The 19,870-nt window shown below is 38.7% G+C and overlaps 2 protein-coding genes and 1 pseudogene across 2 annotated transcripts; 2 read left to right on the top strand and 1 right to left on the bottom strand.

Moving 5' to 3' along the window:
- Window positions 1-433: 433 nt before the first annotated feature.
- Window positions 434-2,773, top strand: LOC112184849 (phosphatidylglycerophosphate phosphatase 1, chloroplastic/mitochondrial). The gene is made up of 4 exons (XM_024323078.2): window positions 434-524; window positions 1,394-1,467; window positions 1,560-1,667; window positions 2,535-2,773. Exons 1-4 carry the CDS (start codon window positions 434-436, stop codon window positions 2,649-2,651), a joined length of 390 nt encoding a protein of 129 aa, XP_024178846.2. The 3' UTR covers window positions 2,652-2,773.
- Window positions 2,774-3,873: 1,100 nt separating this feature from the next.
- On the top strand, window positions 3,874-5,089 carry LOC112186097 (annotated as a pseudogene).
- Window positions 5,090-6,995: 1,906 nt separating this feature from the next.
- Window positions 6,996-8,728, bottom strand: LOC112186099 (AT-rich interactive domain-containing protein 4B). The gene is made up of 2 exons (XM_024324460.2): window positions 8,572-8,728; window positions 6,996-7,644 (listed from the first exon to the last, which is right to left on the bottom strand). Exons 1-2 carry the CDS (start codon window positions 8,654-8,656, stop codon window positions 7,148-7,150), a joined length of 582 nt encoding a protein of 193 aa, XP_024180228.1. The 5' UTR covers window positions 8,657-8,728; the 3' UTR covers window positions 6,996-7,147.
- Between the last annotated feature and the right edge of the window lie 11,142 nt (window positions 8,729-19,870).

Here is a 19,870-nt window from a genome sequence, read left to right as displayed (position 1 = left end):
TCTCATGCTCTGCTGACCAATCAATCTTGTTGAATTATAATCACTAAAAGTATCCCAGAAAATCTGGTAAGGCTGCTGATAATCTCATAGAGGAGATTAGCACATGATGGAAATTTCCATAATATTAGCATGATTGCGGTCTTCAGTAACTCCGCTGGTAAATTTTGGCATAATTTGATAAAGTTTTTGTTTTTACTGCTGGGTTTGTTTGTTTTTTGTTTGTTTTTGTTTTGTTGATGTGGTATTGGTTTGATTGTTAGGGCTGAATGAATATGACCATGATGGTTTGAAAGCTAGGGAGCTTGAAGGGGCTATTGGAATTAAAGTCATAAGGCATGCTGAAAAGAGCATCATATATAATTAAAAACCTACGATCTTGTCTCGGCGCCGCTCTTGGTTCTCTGCACAGTTTCGTCATGCCTTGTCTGACGGCATGCCCTTGTGGCGGCGGCGTCTGACGGGCCTTTGGGTGTTGATCGCGGCTGGCTGGGCGTCACAATCTGACTGCCCCAATTCGGATCCGGGTTGGTCAGGCTAGGTTTGGCAAGGCAGAGGTAGAGGTGAGAAGGATAGAAGGATGGCGGCCGGAATCCATGAGAGCTGCCGGTACGGCGACCACTGCAGCCCTCGACACCGGCCTGGGCTAAGGTTAAAGTGGGCCTGGGCTTTTGCTTTAGGCCCAATATATTTTAGTTTTTATTTATGTTGTTTTCTTTTAATTGGATATGGCTTTATGCCACCAATAAGTCCCCACTACTTTTTAGTAGGAAGAAATGGGCGTTGTCTCGATATGCACACTCTATGTGCCTTGTCTAGCCTAGCGAGGCGACGAACTGTTTGTTTGATCAAATGGACACAACCTCCTAGTGGCAGGATGAAATTGAGTGTCGCCGGAGTTATTTCTGTGCGGCAACATAGTGGGAAAACTATGCTATTTGTAATGATGTTTCTTCGTTATAGAGTTATCTTTCCGGTATGTCACGGCTATGTCAAAGCAAATGGAGTAGCCTTTCGTGCACTCTTTGCTAATTGGTGCTTGTTAGAATACATAGATCTTGTGGAGAATCCTGGTATTATTTTAGGATGTTCTCTTTATGCTTATTGTAATCTGGGATTCAGGCTCTATGTCCCCTATGTATTCTGCAATTTCATTAATTAAGCCTTGAGGGTAGCCGCACCAGCCTCATTTAAAAAAAAAAAAAAAAAGAGTCATAAGGCTTGTTTGTCCAATATTTTTAGCATAAATTTTGCTGCAAAGTTTCGAACTTGCCGCATTATGTATGTGAAGCAGTGTGTTATAGACACTAGCTAGGTTTTGCTTAGTTGCGAATTTTGTTAGGGGTTGCAGAGTTTATATAGTAATTGATGTGGGTAATTTTATGTTATGCTGTAGGATTGAAGAAACCGGCTGGGACAGCAGAAGAGATCGAGAAGCATTTTGGTTGTAAGTCGTCGCATCTTATTATGGTGAGACAAGAATTCATAGACCTGGTGAATTGTTTGTTTTGATTGTTGTCTGGATTACTGAATGCTGATGGCCTATTTTTATTATTGGGTAGGTGGGTGATCGACCCTTGACTGATATTGTCTATGGGAATCAAAATGGCTTTCTAACTATCTTAACTGGACCTTTGAGTCTTGCAGAGGAGCCATTCATTGTTAGGCAGGTTGGTTTTCTTTTATGTACTGATTTTCTTTCATGCACTATTAGAGATTGCTGGGCCATTTTCTTCCAAATAGCATGCAAAATCTTGCAAGAATCTGATTAGGCTGTTAGTGCTAATGGTTCATCTTTACCCAAATTGGTTAAAATCAATCCAAAAAAACTTCATCCGCCAAATGCCTAGTTTTTAGTGTCAATAATTGTAGCTGTCCCATGTTTCCATGGTTTTATCCTTGTGGTTTAGGAACGTTCAGATTCTTCTCATACTGTCTTGTAGAGCAAAGGTGGAAAAACGTACCAAAGTTTTGGCAAACTGAGAATAAAGGATAGGGAGGGGAAACCAAACTAAGAATCAAAAGAAAAACCCCAAGTAAAAAGAGTAAAGGGGAAGTAGAGTAGGCTTTGAGCTTATAGAATGACTCCCCCTTTTACACGTATGACCATTTTGAGTGTTCAGCTCCGCATAAGTACACCCAAAGAATCTAAGTAGAGGGATTTAAACTGATACCTTTGTTTCCCGAGATGTATTCCATCCTTCTGCCCCTCCATTTCAAGCTCTTAATCAACTACAAACTTAAAATGCAACCAAACAAGTCATAACTCCCAAGTCCCAATCATGTGCAACCCTCGCAAAATGATTTAAAATTTCAAACGAGCACCATCTTAGTAAAAAAGTTATGCTCTTGAGCTTCTTGCATTAGGTATTGGCAACCTGGGAAAGGATGTTAGAAAAGAATGAATGGATTTTTAGTAGTTACACATCGTTATGAAGATATTCTGGGAGTTACCTGTAATATATGCCTTTTATTTTGCAGTTAAAGTTCAAGATTTGCTCTATTTCTCTCTAATACTTTACTGGCGGTAATTGCAGGTGAGGAAACTAGAAACAGCCCTTGTGAATAGTTGGTCTAGGAAGGGGTTAAAACCCATGAGTCACAGGTTGTTGCCAGATGGCATGCAGTGTGTGAAACATCCACCACCTCTGTAAGAACTACTGTTGAATGTTAATTTATTCATGAACAAAAATTCTTGTAGGTAGCTGTGCCAATGGTTTTATTGGTTTTGCATTTTATAGTTCAAAGCAACGAGAGAAATTTTACCTTTGTTCCTTGGTAATAAAGTAAATTCACACAATTTGGCTTCTTAGAAGGGGGAGAAAAAAAAAGACAGAAAGAAATAGAGGGAAGACAAACCCCAATAAAGGTTATACACTGTGCATGCAGCCCGTTTCAAACTTTACTAGATGATTGTCATCTTTGTTATAGAAATATAGAGTTGATTCATGACATGTTAAATTGTTAACTGACATGTATATGTTTAAAGGCCAAACCATTTACATTAGCTATGGAGCCATGCCAAAGAAATGACAACCCTTACTGCATGGAATCAGTTTAGTAGAGGGATTCCATCAAAAACCTGTACTGCTGAGATACATTTCAACATGGAATTTTTTTATGCCGGAGGGAGTCGCATTATACTAGTAAAAAAGAATAATGTGACTATCGGCCCAAATTATTTTTTTGTTGATCATGTGGATTCTTATGATGACTGATGGACGAAGACAACAAAAATAACCCTCTAAACTTGATTATGACATGGGAAATAGCGTTCTTCGACCTCTTAAGCAGTGATAAGGCACATAAGAATTAACGGATATTGATGGACAAGGACCCTTAAGAAAATGGTTACATTGAAGAAGACAAGGTGCAATTGTGGCATGGATAGGGATTTGCACAATTAATATCATCCATTAAGTAAAGCTTCACGTAGAGGAGAAACAAAACAGATGGATGAGTGGCAATACTGCAATAGGGTCATTCCTCAAATATATATATGACGTCAGTATGAGCGGTTAATATTGAAAAATTTCCTCTACTTAAATCCGTACTGTGAGTCTTTGACATTCATCCTCTAGTGTATCCATCTTTTCGTTGCAGCAAAAGATCCTCAGAGATTTAAATCATGGTGTATTTGGGAGATAAACTACTCTATCATAATATTGTTCCATGTCGAGGGTTATTCATCCTTGTTGTCATGTCCCTTGTCTCAATTTTTTGTATGGTAATGCTACAGGTCTGAAGGCATGCTCATCTACAATAAGCAAGGGGGTAAAGCATAATGTTAAGTTGTTAACATCATTTTGATCACAGTCCCCATTTTTGGAACACTGTTTCTTGTGTTTATTGTAGTTGGCATTCTCTAATCTCTACACTCGTCGCCGTCACCGGACTGTAAGCAAAAAACAGAAAATGCCAGGAGAAGTACAAACTGAGAATCTCTTTTCAATATGGAGCTATGATGGGAAATTGGTATATGAGGACATCATTGAATCTACAGAGGAATTTGACTCTCAACATTGTGTAGGAGCTGGGGGGCATGCAAGTGTTTATAAAGATGAGCTGCAACAGGCCAGATTGTTGCAGTGAAGAAAATTCACACAGTACAAGATGGTCGTGGGGTAGCAAATCTCAAGGCGTTCGAGAGTGAGATCCATGCACTCTCAGAAACTCGTCATCAGAAACATTGTGAAACTCTATGGTTTTTGCACACATCCACGCCACTCATTCTTGGTTTACCAGTTTCTGGAAGGGGGAAGCTAGCTTAGAAAAGTTACTACACAATGGCAGAGAAATAGTTATGTTTGAATGGATTGCAAGGGTAAACCTTGTCAAGAGTGTGGCAGATGCTTTATCCTATATGCACCATGATTGCTCGCCTCCAATTGTTCATCGAGACATATCAAGCAAGAACATCTTGCTGGATTTAGAATACAACGCTTACATATCTGATTTTGGCACAGCTAGAATTTTGATGCCCAACTCTTCCAATTGGACTTCATTTGCAGGCACATTTGGATACACTGCTCCAGGTAACTATTTATATTTAGTTTCCTTAATTTTCTCATTCCATATTACTGGCAAAATATATGAAACTACCTTCCTAGAAAAAGTGACATGTTAAATTGTTAGAAAGTCAATGTAATCTATACCATTAATACAGTATTCTTGCTTAATATGTGATCAAGATTCACTGTCTAGCAAAGTAAACGTTGAACCATTTTGACCTTGCAGAGTTTGCATACACAATGGAAGTGAATGAGAAATGTGATGTCTATAGTTTTGGAGTGTTAACTCTAGAAGTGATCATGGGAAAGCTTCCTGGGGACCTCATGAACTCAGTTCTCTCGTCCTCATTATCGACATCAAATACTGTGCTTGATACACCGCTGAGGGACATTTTGGATCAACGCCTTTCAGCTCCTAGAGGTCAAATTGCAGAGAAACTGGGGTTTATTGTGAAGCTTGCATTTTCATGCTTGCAAACCAATCCGCAATCTCGGCCAACCATGAAGCAGGTTTCCCAGGAGCTATCACATCAAAGGCGATCTTTACTAGCTCGGCTTTGACAAGATTACCTTGTCACAGCTGCTTGTATTCCTGGACATCAATCTGCACCCGTCCTTCTCTCTGAAATTGTGTGAGAATCATTCCTTATTTCATCTTATTAGACTGTTTGTGTTTTGTTTATAGACCAAAGTTGTCCTAGCTTATGTACTAAAGAAAATCCGTGTATTGGATGAAGTTGGGTTTCAGGTCTGTTTCTTGCTCTTTAGGGTATAAAAAAATTTCAATTTCGCTCCTAAAATTTCAGAACTTCGAAATACCATTCCAAAATTGGAACTTTTAAATTTTCAACAATCATTGGAAAGTTTCTGAAATTAAAAAGTTTTATTCAAGACAAGGACAGATTCGGATTCCAGTAATTTAATCATATAATGTCAAAAATTCAAAAAAAATAATAATAATAATAAAATAATAAAATAAAAAAGAAGAAGAAGAAGATATACACTAGTCATTAGATTTCCAGTAACTGCTTCCTTTAACCTCATGATTTGTGAATGGAGAGGGAAACCAGCTGTGTTGGGAATTTGGGATTCAGGAAAAGAGACTCTGTAGCATCCACACTTAAGTAATGACAAATGGCTCATCAACAATATATTGCATGGGTAATTTGGTACCAATGGCCACGAGATACCTTCACGAGCAAACAACATACACATGCAGTCTCAAACATCATCAAGTCACTGAAACTAGAGGAAGACATCTCTCAGGAAGGACCCATACGAAGATCTGAAGCAATAATTTGCAAGAATGACCTTGGGTATTCTTGCTTGACCATCTAATTGACCAAGAAAGCTTAGATATATAGGAAGAGATAACTTTAAAAAAAGGATGAACTTGTTTGTCCAACTGTTCGATTAAAAGGATCTTCCGGATACAATATTCTCAATATAAGGCCTCCATTTCTACTAAGATTGGATCATAATGCTAGGAAGGGATGGTACGTAAGAATAGCAAACAGTGAGGTTATTTGTTGCAAACAGATCCGTAATACAGATGACACATGAAAGTTAATGAAAAACTGTAGCCTGTAGGGTTCTCACAGTAGTTGCATATATAGGTGAAGCACAGTAGTAGTCTCAACATGATCGCCCTTATTTACATGATCCAAATAGCCATTGCAGTATATATTTCATGCCCTTCAAAGGAACTTAAGCAATAATCCACTCAAGAATTAGCATCCAAACTACGTACTCAGGTGGGTGAGATGTACCTTAAAACATAAACAAACAATCCCTTCAGGACTGAGACCCACTTGAAAAGCTGCACAAGAATTCGCACTAGCAGCCACAGAACAATGGATAATGCTTACAATGAGTCGATGACAGCACCCTCATCTCCAAAATATTCAAATGACCATCCTCAGAACCACTGAATTGAGTTTAATTAGGAGGAAGCGTTGAAGCAAATAATACAAACACGACAAAGCTTCATGAATATTAATAGGAAAATAAGGTCTTTGTTGTTCACTTCAATTGCAGGCCACAATTAGAGAAAACAAGCACTCCATAATTTTTCCCGAATAAAAAATTGTATCCAATGAATCACCATAAGCCAAAATCACAATAATCAGATAGTTCTTTCGTAGACTTCATAGATGTACATATTGAAGAAGACATAAGATCGAAATATGGACCGTAGATGAGAATAGAAACTTCTTACAGTCAACTGATCAAGGCGCAAGGGCTCCTCCAGAAAAACAAAACTCCCATGGATGGGAAATAGAATAATTTGAGTGGATTTTATTGGGAAATTACCATCTTCAAATGTCCAATACAGAGTCAGTTAACATCTAAAATAAATCAGTATTATTCATGAACCATAAATAATCAGTATCACCAAAGTGCTGTGAATATAGAGATTACTAACCGACTATATTACTTATTTATAAATAGAATCCATATACAAGTGATGATTAGCCAACATACATATATTAATACTGATTTTACTTCATAGATAAAAACGCTGCATAAGTTTGTCTTCCAAATGATGATTAGCCGACATACATATATTAATACTGATTTTAGAGAAAAACTCAGTGCATATATTGTGCTAGAAGTTATGATTCAACAAATCAAGGCTATCAAGCAGCTTGACATTTTTTGGTAGCCAACCAAGAGCGATACTCAGCAGCACACTCCAACAGACTCTTTGGCTTTGGTAATGAGTCCTTGTTTGGGCACTCTGCAGACCAGTGGAGTACGCCCTCACAAATACCACAAACCTTGATAATAGCACGTCCTTCCCACCTCCTATTAGGGTTGCCCCCCCACCAATTACATTGTGTGCCGACTATATCAGAGTGGCCACCCTTCACGTTACAGTGCGCACAAACTAACTCATAGCCTTTGCCAAGAGTTACTTCCATTGGGTTTGGGATACGAACCAAGTACGGGCATTCATCTGTCCAGTGTTCCTTGTCCTTCAAACAAACATCACACATCTCAAATTCTTCTTCTGCTTCGTCTTCTTCTTCTCCTCCTTCTCCTTCTTCATCTTCATCTTCATCTTCTTCCTCTTCTTCCTCTTCTTCCTCTACTTCAAGTTGAGATAGAGAGTCTTCAGCAAACTTGTGCTTTCCTGTTTGGCAGTTTACCAAAAGAAAAAAGCATAAGAAACCAACAAATTGTGTGGCAGCAAACTTAAATTCCAAATATAATAGGTCTGCCGGTAAGTAATAACATACTAGCAATGAAAAGGTCCTTTTACTTTTTCTTGTACCATTCAAGTACCGCAAACAGAAAAGTAGTTCAAGTTACAGTATACCAACTTTCTACAAACTATACAATTCATAGCTTGGTACCAAACAGGCAAACAAAACAAAACAGAAAAAGGGATCTTCAGCAGAAATTGAGTTTCAACTTTTAAAGACGGTACATGTATACAAAAAATAAGAAAGATTGCCAAGACTTGTAATCAACTACAAAACTTTAACCTTGATATTTCTGAGAAAATATTTTCAAATCAAACAAGGTAACCAACACAAACAAATTTTTGTTACATAAACATGTGCAATAGATCTATCACGTCATCAACAAATTAATAGTTAGATGTGGTCGGCTATGCATAATCATAAACGAACCAATGGAATATGAATTTATTGGCCAAAAAGTGAATTGATTGATGGAATGAGTGTTGGTACGCTAATTCCTCCCAGACACTATCTATGAATTATATATTAGGCCTCTGAAACATACAAACCATACAAACTCTATGCAATCCGCTCAAATAATGAAGGCGCATCTCAAGGTACAGCTAATTAAGCTTGTCCCGCTACACAAGATGTAGAGTTATCCTTGTGCTAATTACACAACAAATAAATAAAGGCCCTTTTGCCTACTCAGATAATGCAAAACGAAACCAGCAAACCAAGAGAATGACTAACACCAGCAAACATTTGTCGTTTCGAATCAAACATAAATTAAGATACGAAATTCTACATAACGAAAACAATTAGGTGAAAATTTGATTTCTCACGAAACATAAAACAGAAAATCAAAAGCATACCATCAGTCTGGATCTTGTCGTCCTCCTCCGGCGGGACCTGGTTCAGGTTCGGATCCTTGGAGAATCCTGATTCGACAAGAGACATGGCGTCCTGATGAAAGAGTAAAACAGAATTGCAGAGATGGCCGTAAATTGTGTGTAAATTAGGGTCTCCTCTCTTTTATATGCTCGATTTTTTTTTCTTTTTCTTTTAAGAGGTTCTATTCATACCTCTAAAATTGGTAATTGAACCTCCTCACTTGGAGGTTACTTACTTTGACAAATAACCAATTTGGTATCTACATCTCCCTAACTTTCCTACAATGCTTATGGTCCAGTAAAATCAATAAAAGACCTTTTTATTTTTTTATTAATTTTTTTTTTCCAAAGAGGATAGCTTCGGAGTCCATGATCATGAATCAAAGCCGTCAACAACACGCGTGTGATCCATGAACTTAAGGACTCAGGGTGTATATAATTTCTGTAATCCGAGCATCTTAATTACATTGAAAATAATAAAACCTTTTATCAAGCAAATCTTAAGAAGTAAACACATGCATGCAAAGAAAAGCACAACATGACCTAACAAGGAACCCAAACATTAGAGGCCGATTTTCTTCCATACACCAATAATCAGCCCTCAAGTAGCGGATTGATCACCAATTGATACTGCCAAGAATTTCGGGATAGATGATTATCTTGGTACAGTTCCTTTTATCACATCAATGACTAAGCATTTTTGTGCTAGTTGCAATAGATTGCGACTCTTAGCTGATGGGAACTTCAAAGTTTGCTTATTTGATCTTTCAGAATTCCAACTTCGGCATGCTGATGACCATAAACTAGGGGAAATAATTGGTTCAGCGGTGAAGAGGAAGAAAGCTTCGCATGCTGGAATGTTTGACAATGCAAAGATAGCAAATAGACCCATGATACATATTGGTGGTTAATGTGCGGGTTTTTTAGAATATGAAGTTGCATGTAAGGAGCATAAGCAGAGGCAACGGAGATGAAATTAATCAACTTTTGCTATCTCATTATAAGAGGGACTAAGGGAGAAGAATATGTTAATGTCAATTAATTTGTTGTTGGGCTAATGGATTAATGGGAGAAGGCAATGAGATATCAGAACCATATCTTACTCTTAGTATCCTTGTGATGATGACGTTATGCTGTAACAAACCATATCTTTCTATTTGTTATTATGGGAAGAGGAAAATTCTTTTGTTTTTCCTCTTTTGTGTATTTATTGGTAATTTGACATCATTTGACAAAGTTAACTATCACTTAAAAAAAAAGGGAGAGGGGGGTCCAAATGCCAAATTTAGAGGTATGAAAAGAAGCTTCATTTTCTTTTCGTGCCAATATATGTGGCCTAATGGTTGTAATTTTTTTCTTTTCTCTTTTTATTCTTTTTTTTTTTTAATATTTCATTAGATTCAATAGCCATTAGCTAAAGTCTACCATATATGTACTTGAAAAGGAAACGGACAGAAATCCCAAACTCTATCAATTAAATGCAAACTCATTACAGGTATGTTTTGAGCTCCTATAGTAGCGAACTTATAGCACAGAAAACAAACTCCGTGTCTAGGGAAAAATCATCAGCTACCCTCTCATTAGTCAATTATGCAATTGTGGTACCAATAGAATACCACGTCCTAGCAAACAAATAGGAGTTACTCCTTATCCATAAGCCACTTGGATAGATAGGCACTTGAAGACTATATAATGACTTAAAAGTCCAAGAAGGTCCCAATTCTTAGGCCGGTCCAACCTCATCACTAAGTGATAAACAAGGGTGGCAAGACACCCTCCCTACTGACTCACAACATAGAGCAGATTAGCCTCAGTTTGAGCTTACACCCAAGCCCAAACCCTAGCAAAAGGGACGGAAGCCCTAGCTGTATGCTACCAGGCTGCCTTTACTGTCATAAGTCCCTTCGGTGACCGGCCTTTCAACTACAGCATCAAACGCCAATCAAGTACCATCAAGCCCAATCGAATCCGGTAGAAACCCGACGCTCCTCGACCTCGACGACTCCTTGATCACCCCTTGCTTGTAAGAACCGCTGATAAGAGCGCATCGTAACCAAGTCCATCGATGTCTATGTCACATACACAATTAGATATCAAAAATGATCTTCTGCCACAACTACAAGCCTGCGCTTCACCTACACAATTAGATATCAAAAATGATCTTCTGCCACAACCAGTCAACTCTGAAATTGGTAGTCCATGTTATCCATGGCCCCCCGATAAAGAGCCCCGCTGGTGCTAGCTCAGATGGCCACTGAAAGGAGATTTCCGCCGCCCGTGCTCTGCTCAAACCCTATGGCTGCTATTTTCTCTTCAAAAAGAAAAGAAACACCTTATTACTCTAATTGTAATTAAAATAGTTTACAAAAACAAAATTGTAATTTAAAAAAAAAAATTTGTATCATATTAATCACACATTTTGTTACTTAGAATGAAAGAATTCATGAATAGTGACGAACTCAATTGAAAAAGGTTGGATATAAATTCTTCATTTTGATGGAATCTACTATTTCTATGCACATTTGTTTAAATAAAGGGAGAAATATCACTTTGGTCATCGAACTATGACTTGCTCGACATTTTGGTCATCCAACTTTTAAAAACTTCATTTTGGTCATCGAACTATCTCACTGTATATCACTTTGGTCATTCCGTCAGTTTTCTCTGTTAACTCCAGGGGTATTTTGGAGATGAAATGTTTTACCCGCCATTTTTATAACTTAATCCAATTTTCCCCACCTAAACATAAAACTTTATTCAATTTTGCCAACTTTTCGCTCCTTTTATTCATGCATTCATCATCAGTAATCAAAGCATAAAACAGAGAAAAATAATCGAGTAAGAGAATGATTCAAAGTGAGGGAATATAAAAGGAAGAAAAATATTGTTTTAATAAATCGAGGAATTATAAGAGGGAAAAGTTGGCAAAATTGGATGAAGTTTTTATGTTTAGGCGGGAAAAGTTGGATTAAGTTACAAAAATGGCGAGTAAATCATTAAATCTCCAAAATACCCTTGGAGTTAACAGAGAAAACAGACGGAATGACCAAAGTGATATGCGATGATATAGTTTGATGACCAAAATGAAGTTTTTAAAAGTTGGATGACCAAAGTGTCGAGCGAGCCATAGTTCGATGACCAAAGTGATATTTCTGCCTTAAATAAACATAGGATAACCCATTTCTAATGAAACCCAAGGAGAGCTTTTTTCTCTCAACCTTAGTTGTAGCCTCCAAGACTGCTCCCTAGCTTTTTCGCTTCTTCTCTTCAATCCTATGGCTTCACCTGAAGCTGTGACCTCGAGTTTTGCTGCATCCCTTGCTTTAGCAGAGGGTGATGGTGCTCTTGATCTTAGCATGATTGAGGGTGGCCTTGTTCGTCCTTCTTCCCATGCTTTTCTCCTCGCGAAACTTCTGACACACGGACTTGTTGACCCATCTACTTTCAACCTTCATAGTTGGGTGGTTGACAATTCCAGTTTCAAAAGAAGGTGAGTGTGGCTCCTTTGCATCCCACTTACTCTACTGCTGATGATGTTAAGGAGGACAGCCTTATAGATAAGAGCAAAGGGGTAGGGAAGCTCTAAGCTTTCTGTTTCTCGGTACCTAGCATTTGGATTCTAGTCTTTTGCTATTTAAGTTTAGCTTCCCAGGGCCGGTCCTGACATTTTGGAGGCCTGAGGCAAACATTCATACGAATTTTTTTCCAATAATAAATTGAAACTTAAATATACTAATAGCAATGAAAAAAAAGGAACAAAAAAAACATCTATATTGTATTCTTAAATTAGAAAGGACATTAGAAAAAAACCAGAAATGAAAAAAAAAAGTGTTTAATACCAAAAGAAACCGGAAAAAAAAAGTGAGAGAATATAAAATGAAATGTTAAAGTAAAATGACAATTGGAATTGGTCTACTTATTTCATTTCATAGTCCCTTTATATAGGGTTAGAGTTACAACGGGAATATTAATTACATTAAATACATTGAATGCTGATTGATCTATAATTGTGCTGATTGATGGTAATCACTGATTCCTTGATTCCCTCTCCGTCAGTTGCTTTGACGAAGGCACACAATATGTTTTTCTTTAACACTCCCCCTTGTGCCAAGTCAAAGACGAAATGGTGTATAAGTTGTTGCCTCACTAAAAACCTTGCCAAGTAACAATAAAAACCCTGTGGGACAAAAATACACCTTGGTCGAAGGAAAAGAGCACAACGCACTTTCTACATTTGAGAATGACATGTGTGTGTTATACTCCCCCTGACGTCTACACCTCCCCCTGATCTTTACATTAATCAAGTGAGCTTGGAAAGTCTTCGCATTCCTATGCTTTTCACATGTTTCTCAACTGTGGCCTTAGGCAGTGATTTGGTGAACAAATCTGCCACATTCTCCTCAGACCTTACTTGATTCACTTGAATCTTGAGGAGGGTTTGTTGTTGCTGATTGTAGGAAAACTTTGGCGATATGTGTTTTGTATTATCCCCTTGATATATCTTAGCTTCATCTGTTCGATGCAAGCTGCATTATCTTCATAAATGCAAGTGGGCTCTTCAGTGGTAGAACTCAAACCACTAGTCCCTCAAATATGTGTAATGATAGCTCTTAACCATATACACTCATGAACCATCTCAAGTAGAGCAATGATCTCTGAGTGGTTCGAGGAGGTAGCCACAAGGGTTTGCTTGGTTAATCTCCAAGATATCGCGGTGTTCCCAATGGTGAGTACATAACCATTTTGGGAACGACCTTTATGTGGGTCATAGAGGTACCCAGTATCAGCAAAACCAACCAAAACGTCATTTGGTGTTTCAGTGTAGGTAGTGGCGGTTTCGCCATCAATATTTCCTTTAGGGATTGCAGTTCCATATGCGGTCCCTCTTGTCTCTCTGTAGGGAAAGAAAGTTCCCAAGTCAATGGTCCCTTTTAGATATCGAAGATGTTCTTGATACCATTCCAGTGACGCTGCGTTGGCACTGAGCTAAATCTAGCTAACAAGTTCACTGAGAATGCAATGTCTGGTCGAGTACATTGGGCTAAGTACAATAATGCGCCTATTGCACTTAGATAGGGAATTTCAGCTCCCAACACCTCTTCCTCATCTTCCTTTGGACGAAATGGACCTTTCTTTGCATCCAAGCTTCGACCGATCATGGGAGTGCTAGTAGGATGCACTTTGTCCATGTTAAATTGCCTGACTTTTGGACATACGCAGACTAGTGGATTAGTATTCCACAAACTCGGTGTTCTAGTTCAAGGTCTAGACAGAATCGAGTTTTCCCAAGATCCTTCATCTCAAATTCGGATTTCAAGTAGCTCGCGGTTTCTCTTATTTCATCAAGAGTACCTGTTATGTTCATATCATCGACATATACTGCTACAATTGCAAATCCGAAACTTGTTTTCTTTATGAATATGCAGGGGCATAATTCATCGTTCTTATATCCCTTCCCAATCAAGTAGTCACTTAGACTGGTATACCACATCCGCCTGGATTGTTTTAATCCGTAAAGTGAGCGTTTCAACCTAGTTGCAAACGCACTCCGTGGTTTAGAGTCACTTGACTTGGGTAATGTAAGGCCATCAGGCACTTTCATATATATCTCTGAATCTAGATCCCCATAGAGATATGTAGTAACCACATCTATGAGCTGCATTTATAGTCTTTTGGAAACTACTAAGCTAACTAAGTAGCGGAACGTTATAACGTCCATTTTGGGAGATAATGTCTCCTCGTAGTCAATTCCAGGGCGTTGTGAGAAACCTTGCGCCACAAGGCGAGCCTTGTACCTTAGGACTTCATTATTCTCATTACGCTTTCTGACAAAGGTCCATTTATGTCCTACAGGCTTTACACTTGGTGGGGTTAGCACTACTGGACCAAATACCTGTCTCTCTGTCAGAGAATCTAATTCTACCTGGATTGCTTCTTTCCATTTAGACAAATCTGCTCTTTGTTAACATTTTGCAATAGAGCGTGGTTCGATATCATCATGCTCTATGATTCCTTGAGCAACAGTATATATCATCAATGTGTATGGAAGATCTTTCTATCAACTCATACGCACTCTCATAATCCTCTGAGATTTCTTTGTTCTCTGGAATCATTTTTAACATCGGAGCGTCCTCCAGTATTGATTCATGGACATAACTATAATCAGAGAAAATCTCATGAAAGGGATTCTATACATTGATGATTGGTTTGTGCCTTACTCACCCTCTTCTTCCTTAGGTGAGTGTCAATCGAACCAAGTGACCTCCCCCTCTTCCTTGGGGAGCCACGCCCTCAACCACACCTCCACTAAGTGCGGTTGCAGTGCCTCTATCTACGGCACCGTGCCCCTTGTTGGGGACTTCTAACCTTGCAGGCACATTTGCAACTGGTATATGTGATCTCGTCACTTTTGCGATATCAGTAAACGCATCAGACATCGAATCTGCTACATTCTGAAGATCGATTATTCTTTTCACTTCACTTTCACTTTGTGAAGTGGGAGGATCAAAATGAGACGGAGTGGAGACAAACCACGACAATTCCTGTCGTTCCCTTGGAAAATCCTTTTTCCTATCTCCTCCTAACGACGGGAAGACTGTCTCATCAAAGTGACAATCCGCAAATCTAGCAGTAAAGAGATCGCCTGTCAAGGGTTCCAAATGGTGGATAATTGTTGGAAATTCGTATCCAACATAAATACTTAATCGTCTCTGAGGACCCATTATGGTGTGCTGTGGGGGCGCAATAGGCACATATAATACTGCGCAACCAAATATGCGTAAGTGTGAAATGTCAGGCTCATATCCAGTTACCAACTGGTACGCAGAAAATGGTTGGCTAGCAGTGGGTCTGAAACGAATAAGTAAAGCTGCGTGCAATATTGCATAACCCCATGCAGATATAGGCAGGTTGGTGCGCATAACCAATGCCCTTGCCACCATCTGTAGCCTTTTGATGGTGGCTTCTGTGAGACCATTTTGTGTATGCACATGGGGTGCAGGATGCTCTACATCGATCCAAATAGATATGCAATAATCATCAAATGCTTTTGATGTAAACTCTCTAGCATTATCAAGCCTTATAGACTTGATAGGGTGATCAGGGTGGTGAGCCCTTAAACGTATAATATGTGCTAGGAGTATTGCAGCATTTCTTGTGGACAATAAAACGACATGTGACCAGATTGTCGAAGCATCCACCAAAACCATAAAGTACTTGAATGGTCCGCATTATGGATGGATAGGTCCACAGACATCTCTTTGTATCCTTTGTAAGAATGGAATGTTTTGTTTTGTATCTTTAGCATACGAAGGTCTCGATCCTGTTTTTGCTAAAGAGCAGGCTTTGCAAAACGAGTTATGTGCCTTTGAAATAGTCAATGAGGCATAATGGGAGGGAGGTAGCGCTTCTGGTACTTCAGAAGGCAATGACTGCATTTGAGCAATACTAGAACCGACACCTTGCATTGTGTGGCGGATTTTTCTCCCATTTTTCACTCGAAAGAAGGGATGTCCGTGTGAGTTCTTTAAAAATACAGATCATCATGTCACGACCTCGGTGCCATAGGTAATCATGCAAAAGCCTGTATGAGTCAGTGTCCCACATTTCATTGTTGGTGACAATATAGGATTCAATGATCCGAATCGTAGTGAGGTACAGTCCACTAGATTGACTCATAATTTTCTCTAATATGTGTTTCCTTCCACAGTCATTAGATGTAATATCAAGGTATTCAGTTCCATTCTCACGGTGTGTTTTTACATGATAACCGTTGGCACAAATAGCTTTGAAACTTTAACAAGGTTCGATTAGCTCTTGGTGCATATAGAGAGTCTGTGACTTTAAATGTTTTGCCATTAGGCTGCAAAAATTTGGCAGTTCCTCGCCATTTTATTAGTTGTGATAATCCAATTATCGTAGTCACAGAGGAATTATAGGCTATTAGTTCAATGAATAATTGCCTATTTCTTAATATTGTGTGAGTAGTCCCACTATCATCTAAGCACTCAAGTTCTCCTCCATTCATTCCTACAAATAAATGGGAGATATTTAGAAAATATAACTCATATTCTTTAGAGTATTTCTATTTGCGTAGAATGGTATTCTTTTCATTCTAATAATTTTTCTCTTTTCTAGATGTATTGCTTTACATCTTTATAGTGCTATTTCGAACCATGTAAATATGTGTATAGAAATAAATTTGAATAAATTCAGTGCTTCAGAATAAAATTCGAAATTTATTAATAAGCCAACGATAATCAAATCAAGGTCTTGTTCAGAAATCTTATTCATCAATCCATGATTGAAAATAAACTTTAAGACCAAACAATAGTCTAATTAAAAGTGAGGCATTATGCCTTCACAACTGTCTTTGGAAAATAAAATGAATAAAGCAGATCAGTCAAGATTGAGAGTATCCATTGACTTAGCAAGTTCCTCTTTGCCATTGAAGTCTGCAATTGTAAGGTTGACGTTTAGGTCATGACCTCCTTCTTCCATATAGTGAGCCTCTTGTTCTTTAGACTCTCTATACCTCTTGTAATTGGCTGCTATTCTGTTATTTGCTTGGCAGTTCTTGTACCAATGCCCAATGAATCCACACCTATAGCATGGTTCATTGTCAACTCTTTCATTTTTCATCTTGTTTCCACGATCCCCATGTCCCTTTCCATGTGGTGCATTGTTGCCACATGGGTAGGGATCAACACGTCTAAACCCCCTTGCATTGGAGTTATTTCCACCTTTCATTTTTCCATAATTAGTCTCGGAAATTTTCTTTGTCTTAGTGGGCCTGGCATTGTTATTCAGGAGAATCTCATTATGTCTCTCAGCCACTTGCAGTAGACTTATCAACTTATTGAAGGTTATGATTCTTTTATTGTCATAATCCAACTGATACTGGTTCGCTAGTATAAAAGCTGAATTAGGAAAGGTGGTAACTGTCTTGTAGATCATATCATCTTCTATGATTTCCCTTCCACAGAAATTGAGACATGCCTTTAAGCGCAACATGTCCTTGTTGAAGTCATTGACCTTTTTATAGTCAAGCAAGCAGATTCCATTCCACTGAATAGCTAGTTCTGGGAGTAAAGTGTCTTGAATGTTCCCAAAGCGTCCTTTAAAGGCATCCCACAGTTCTTTGGGTGTCTTCAACTGAAGGTACTCCCAGCGTAGGCTAGGATCAATATGTCGCCTCAGAAACATTAAGGCATCTGCTTTCACCTTATTAGATAGTTCATCATCTTTAGGGTCAGTAATGGTGGCAGTGTAGTCTTTTGCCACAAAGGCAGTTTCCATATCGGAAACCCAACGATGGTACTCAAGTCCTTCTGAGTCCAAAATGTAAAACTCAGGTCGAGTTGGATCAGCATCTACATAAAACAAGAGAGAAGATATAAATTACGCAGTCATAAAGACATCCACGTAAATTATTTTCCAAACGTATGAATTAGATTTCAAGACCAAGATTCGTAATGGTCACATTTTTTTCGATGCCATGTGAAAATACTTTATCACAGTAAGTGTGTGTATAATGCGCATGAATTTTCATTATCATGGCCAAGCGGTATTGATATGTTGCATTAAAAATAATCATAGCACATTTAAATATAAAATATAAAAATCAACTACATGGCATGCTCAAATTTCACAAATATACAACAAATTATACACTACACATAATCATAGCAAATTATATAATAATAGCAAGAATATGTCATGCATAAAATAAAATGTAAACAATAGTAAAATACAAAGGATGCGTAGACATAATTTATATAAGCGTAAATAAAATAAAAACATGCTCAAAATTTCATAAATAATATATAACAATATATATAGATATATATGGCATGCTCAAAAATCAAATATATAATCATGCGTAAAGATAATCATATAAAGCATAAATGACAAAGCATGGTTAAAATGATTAATATAATCTAACTAAACATGCTCGAGAATTTTATAATAAAAGCATATATAATAAAATCTAAAGCATGCTTAAAAATAGAAAAGATAAATCAAATTCACATTCTTGGTTAAAAAAATAAAGTAAAATAAAGAAAACATACTTGATTTCGAGAAAATAAAACAATCCTAACGCGCGCGCGTGTTGATGCAGGCGTGCGTAGCGATGTTTTTGGACTTGAGAAAAACTAAGCCGCTTTCTCTATTTTTTTTTTTAGCAATGGGCCACAGGGCTTTGGTTTTTTTTTCTAGGCAGCAGGGCTTGTTTCCTTTTTTTTTCTTTTAGGCCGCAGGGCCTGTTTTTTTTTTTTTCTGGGCCTCAGGCCTACTTTTTTTTTTTTTTGAATTGGGCCTGCTCTTTTCTTTGGGCCGGGTCAGCTCTTTTTTTTTCCTGTCTCCGTTTTTTTTTCTTTCGCGTCTTTTTTTTTTCTTTTCTTTTTTCTTTCTCTCTTTCTCTCTCTCTCTCTCTTTTTCTTCTTCCTCGCGTTTTTCTGCTGGTTTCTGGTTCTTTACATATGGTGATTTGCAGGTGGAGGTCGCGCCAGCGAGTAGGAAATGGAGAGTAGCGAAGGCGGCCCAAAGGCTGTAGCTACGACAGCTCGGAGGCTGGATCGGAGGTTGGATCGAAGGCTAGATCGTGCGTTGGCGCGGGGGCGCTGCAGGGGGTGGAGGCGAGCGACTGGTCTGGTGATACTGGGATAGGTGAAGGGGCGCTGGGCAGGTAATCGATCGCCGGGGCTGGAAAAGAGGAGGCCGGAAGAAGGATCTGGAGGTCTGGCCGCAGTGGCGGAACTAGAGAGTTCCATTTGGGGGGGCCGAACAATGATGAAAAATGTTATGGGGGGGCCAATCTCATAGTATTTGTCTAAAACATATTAAATCTATACACCAATTACATGTGTCCATGTGTGCACTTGAAAAGTTTGGGGGGGCCAGGGCCACCACTGGCCCCTTAATAGTTCCGCCACTGTCTGGCCGGACGTGGGACTGCAGGTTGGTTCAACAGTGCGATGGAAGGTGGGGTGCTTACTGCCGAGCTGCTGTAAGCGGGATTTGCATTAGGCCGATCTGGGCTGTAGACGGAGGCGGAGGTGAAGGGCTGGTGAGGTGAGGCCGGTCTGACCGGTGAGGTGAAAACCAGCTTGAGAGGGGGACGAAGGCCGGTTAGGTCTGGAGAGGGAGACGAAGGCCGATCTGCAAATTTTTTTTTTTTTTTTTAAAAGATCGGCAGAATTTTTTTTTTTTTTTTTTTTTTTTACGGGAGAAAGAGAGAAAGTAGAGAACTAGTGTGTTTTTTCTTGGCTATTTGCTCTGA

Source organism: Rosa chinensis, chromosome 2, assembly GCF_002994745.2.
Source record: "Rosa chinensis cultivar Old Blush chromosome 2, RchiOBHm-V2, whole genome shotgun sequence".
Taxonomy (NCBI): Eukaryota; Viridiplantae; Streptophyta; class Magnoliopsida; order Rosales; family Rosaceae; genus Rosa; species Rosa chinensis.
Note: the sequence above shows the minus strand (reverse complement) of the source record. Positions and strands in the feature narration are given on the sequence as shown.

Excerpts from the sequence above, each read along its gene's own strand:
- LOC112186099 (XM_024324460.2), bottom strand. The coding sequence starts at position 8,656 with ATGTCTCTTGTCGAATCAGGATTCTCCAAGGATCCGAACCTGAACCAG. Across the intron at positions 7,645-8,571 it reads CGACAAGATCCAGACTGATG|GAAAGCACAAGTTTGCTGAA; the intron begins GTATGCTTTTGA and ends ACTGCCAAACAG.
- LOC112184849 (XM_024323078.2), top strand. The coding sequence starts at position 434 with ATGCCCTTGTGGCGGCGGCGTCTGACGGGCCTTTGGGTGTTGATCGCG. Across the intron at positions 525-1,393 it reads CTGCCCCAATTCGGATCCGG|GATTGAAGAAACCGGCTGGG; the intron begins GTTGGTCAGGCT and ends GTTATGCTGTAG. Across the intron at positions 1,468-1,559 it reads AGTCGTCGCATCTTATTATG|GTGGGTGATCGACCCTTGAC; the intron begins GTGAGACAAGAA and ends ATTATTGGGTAG.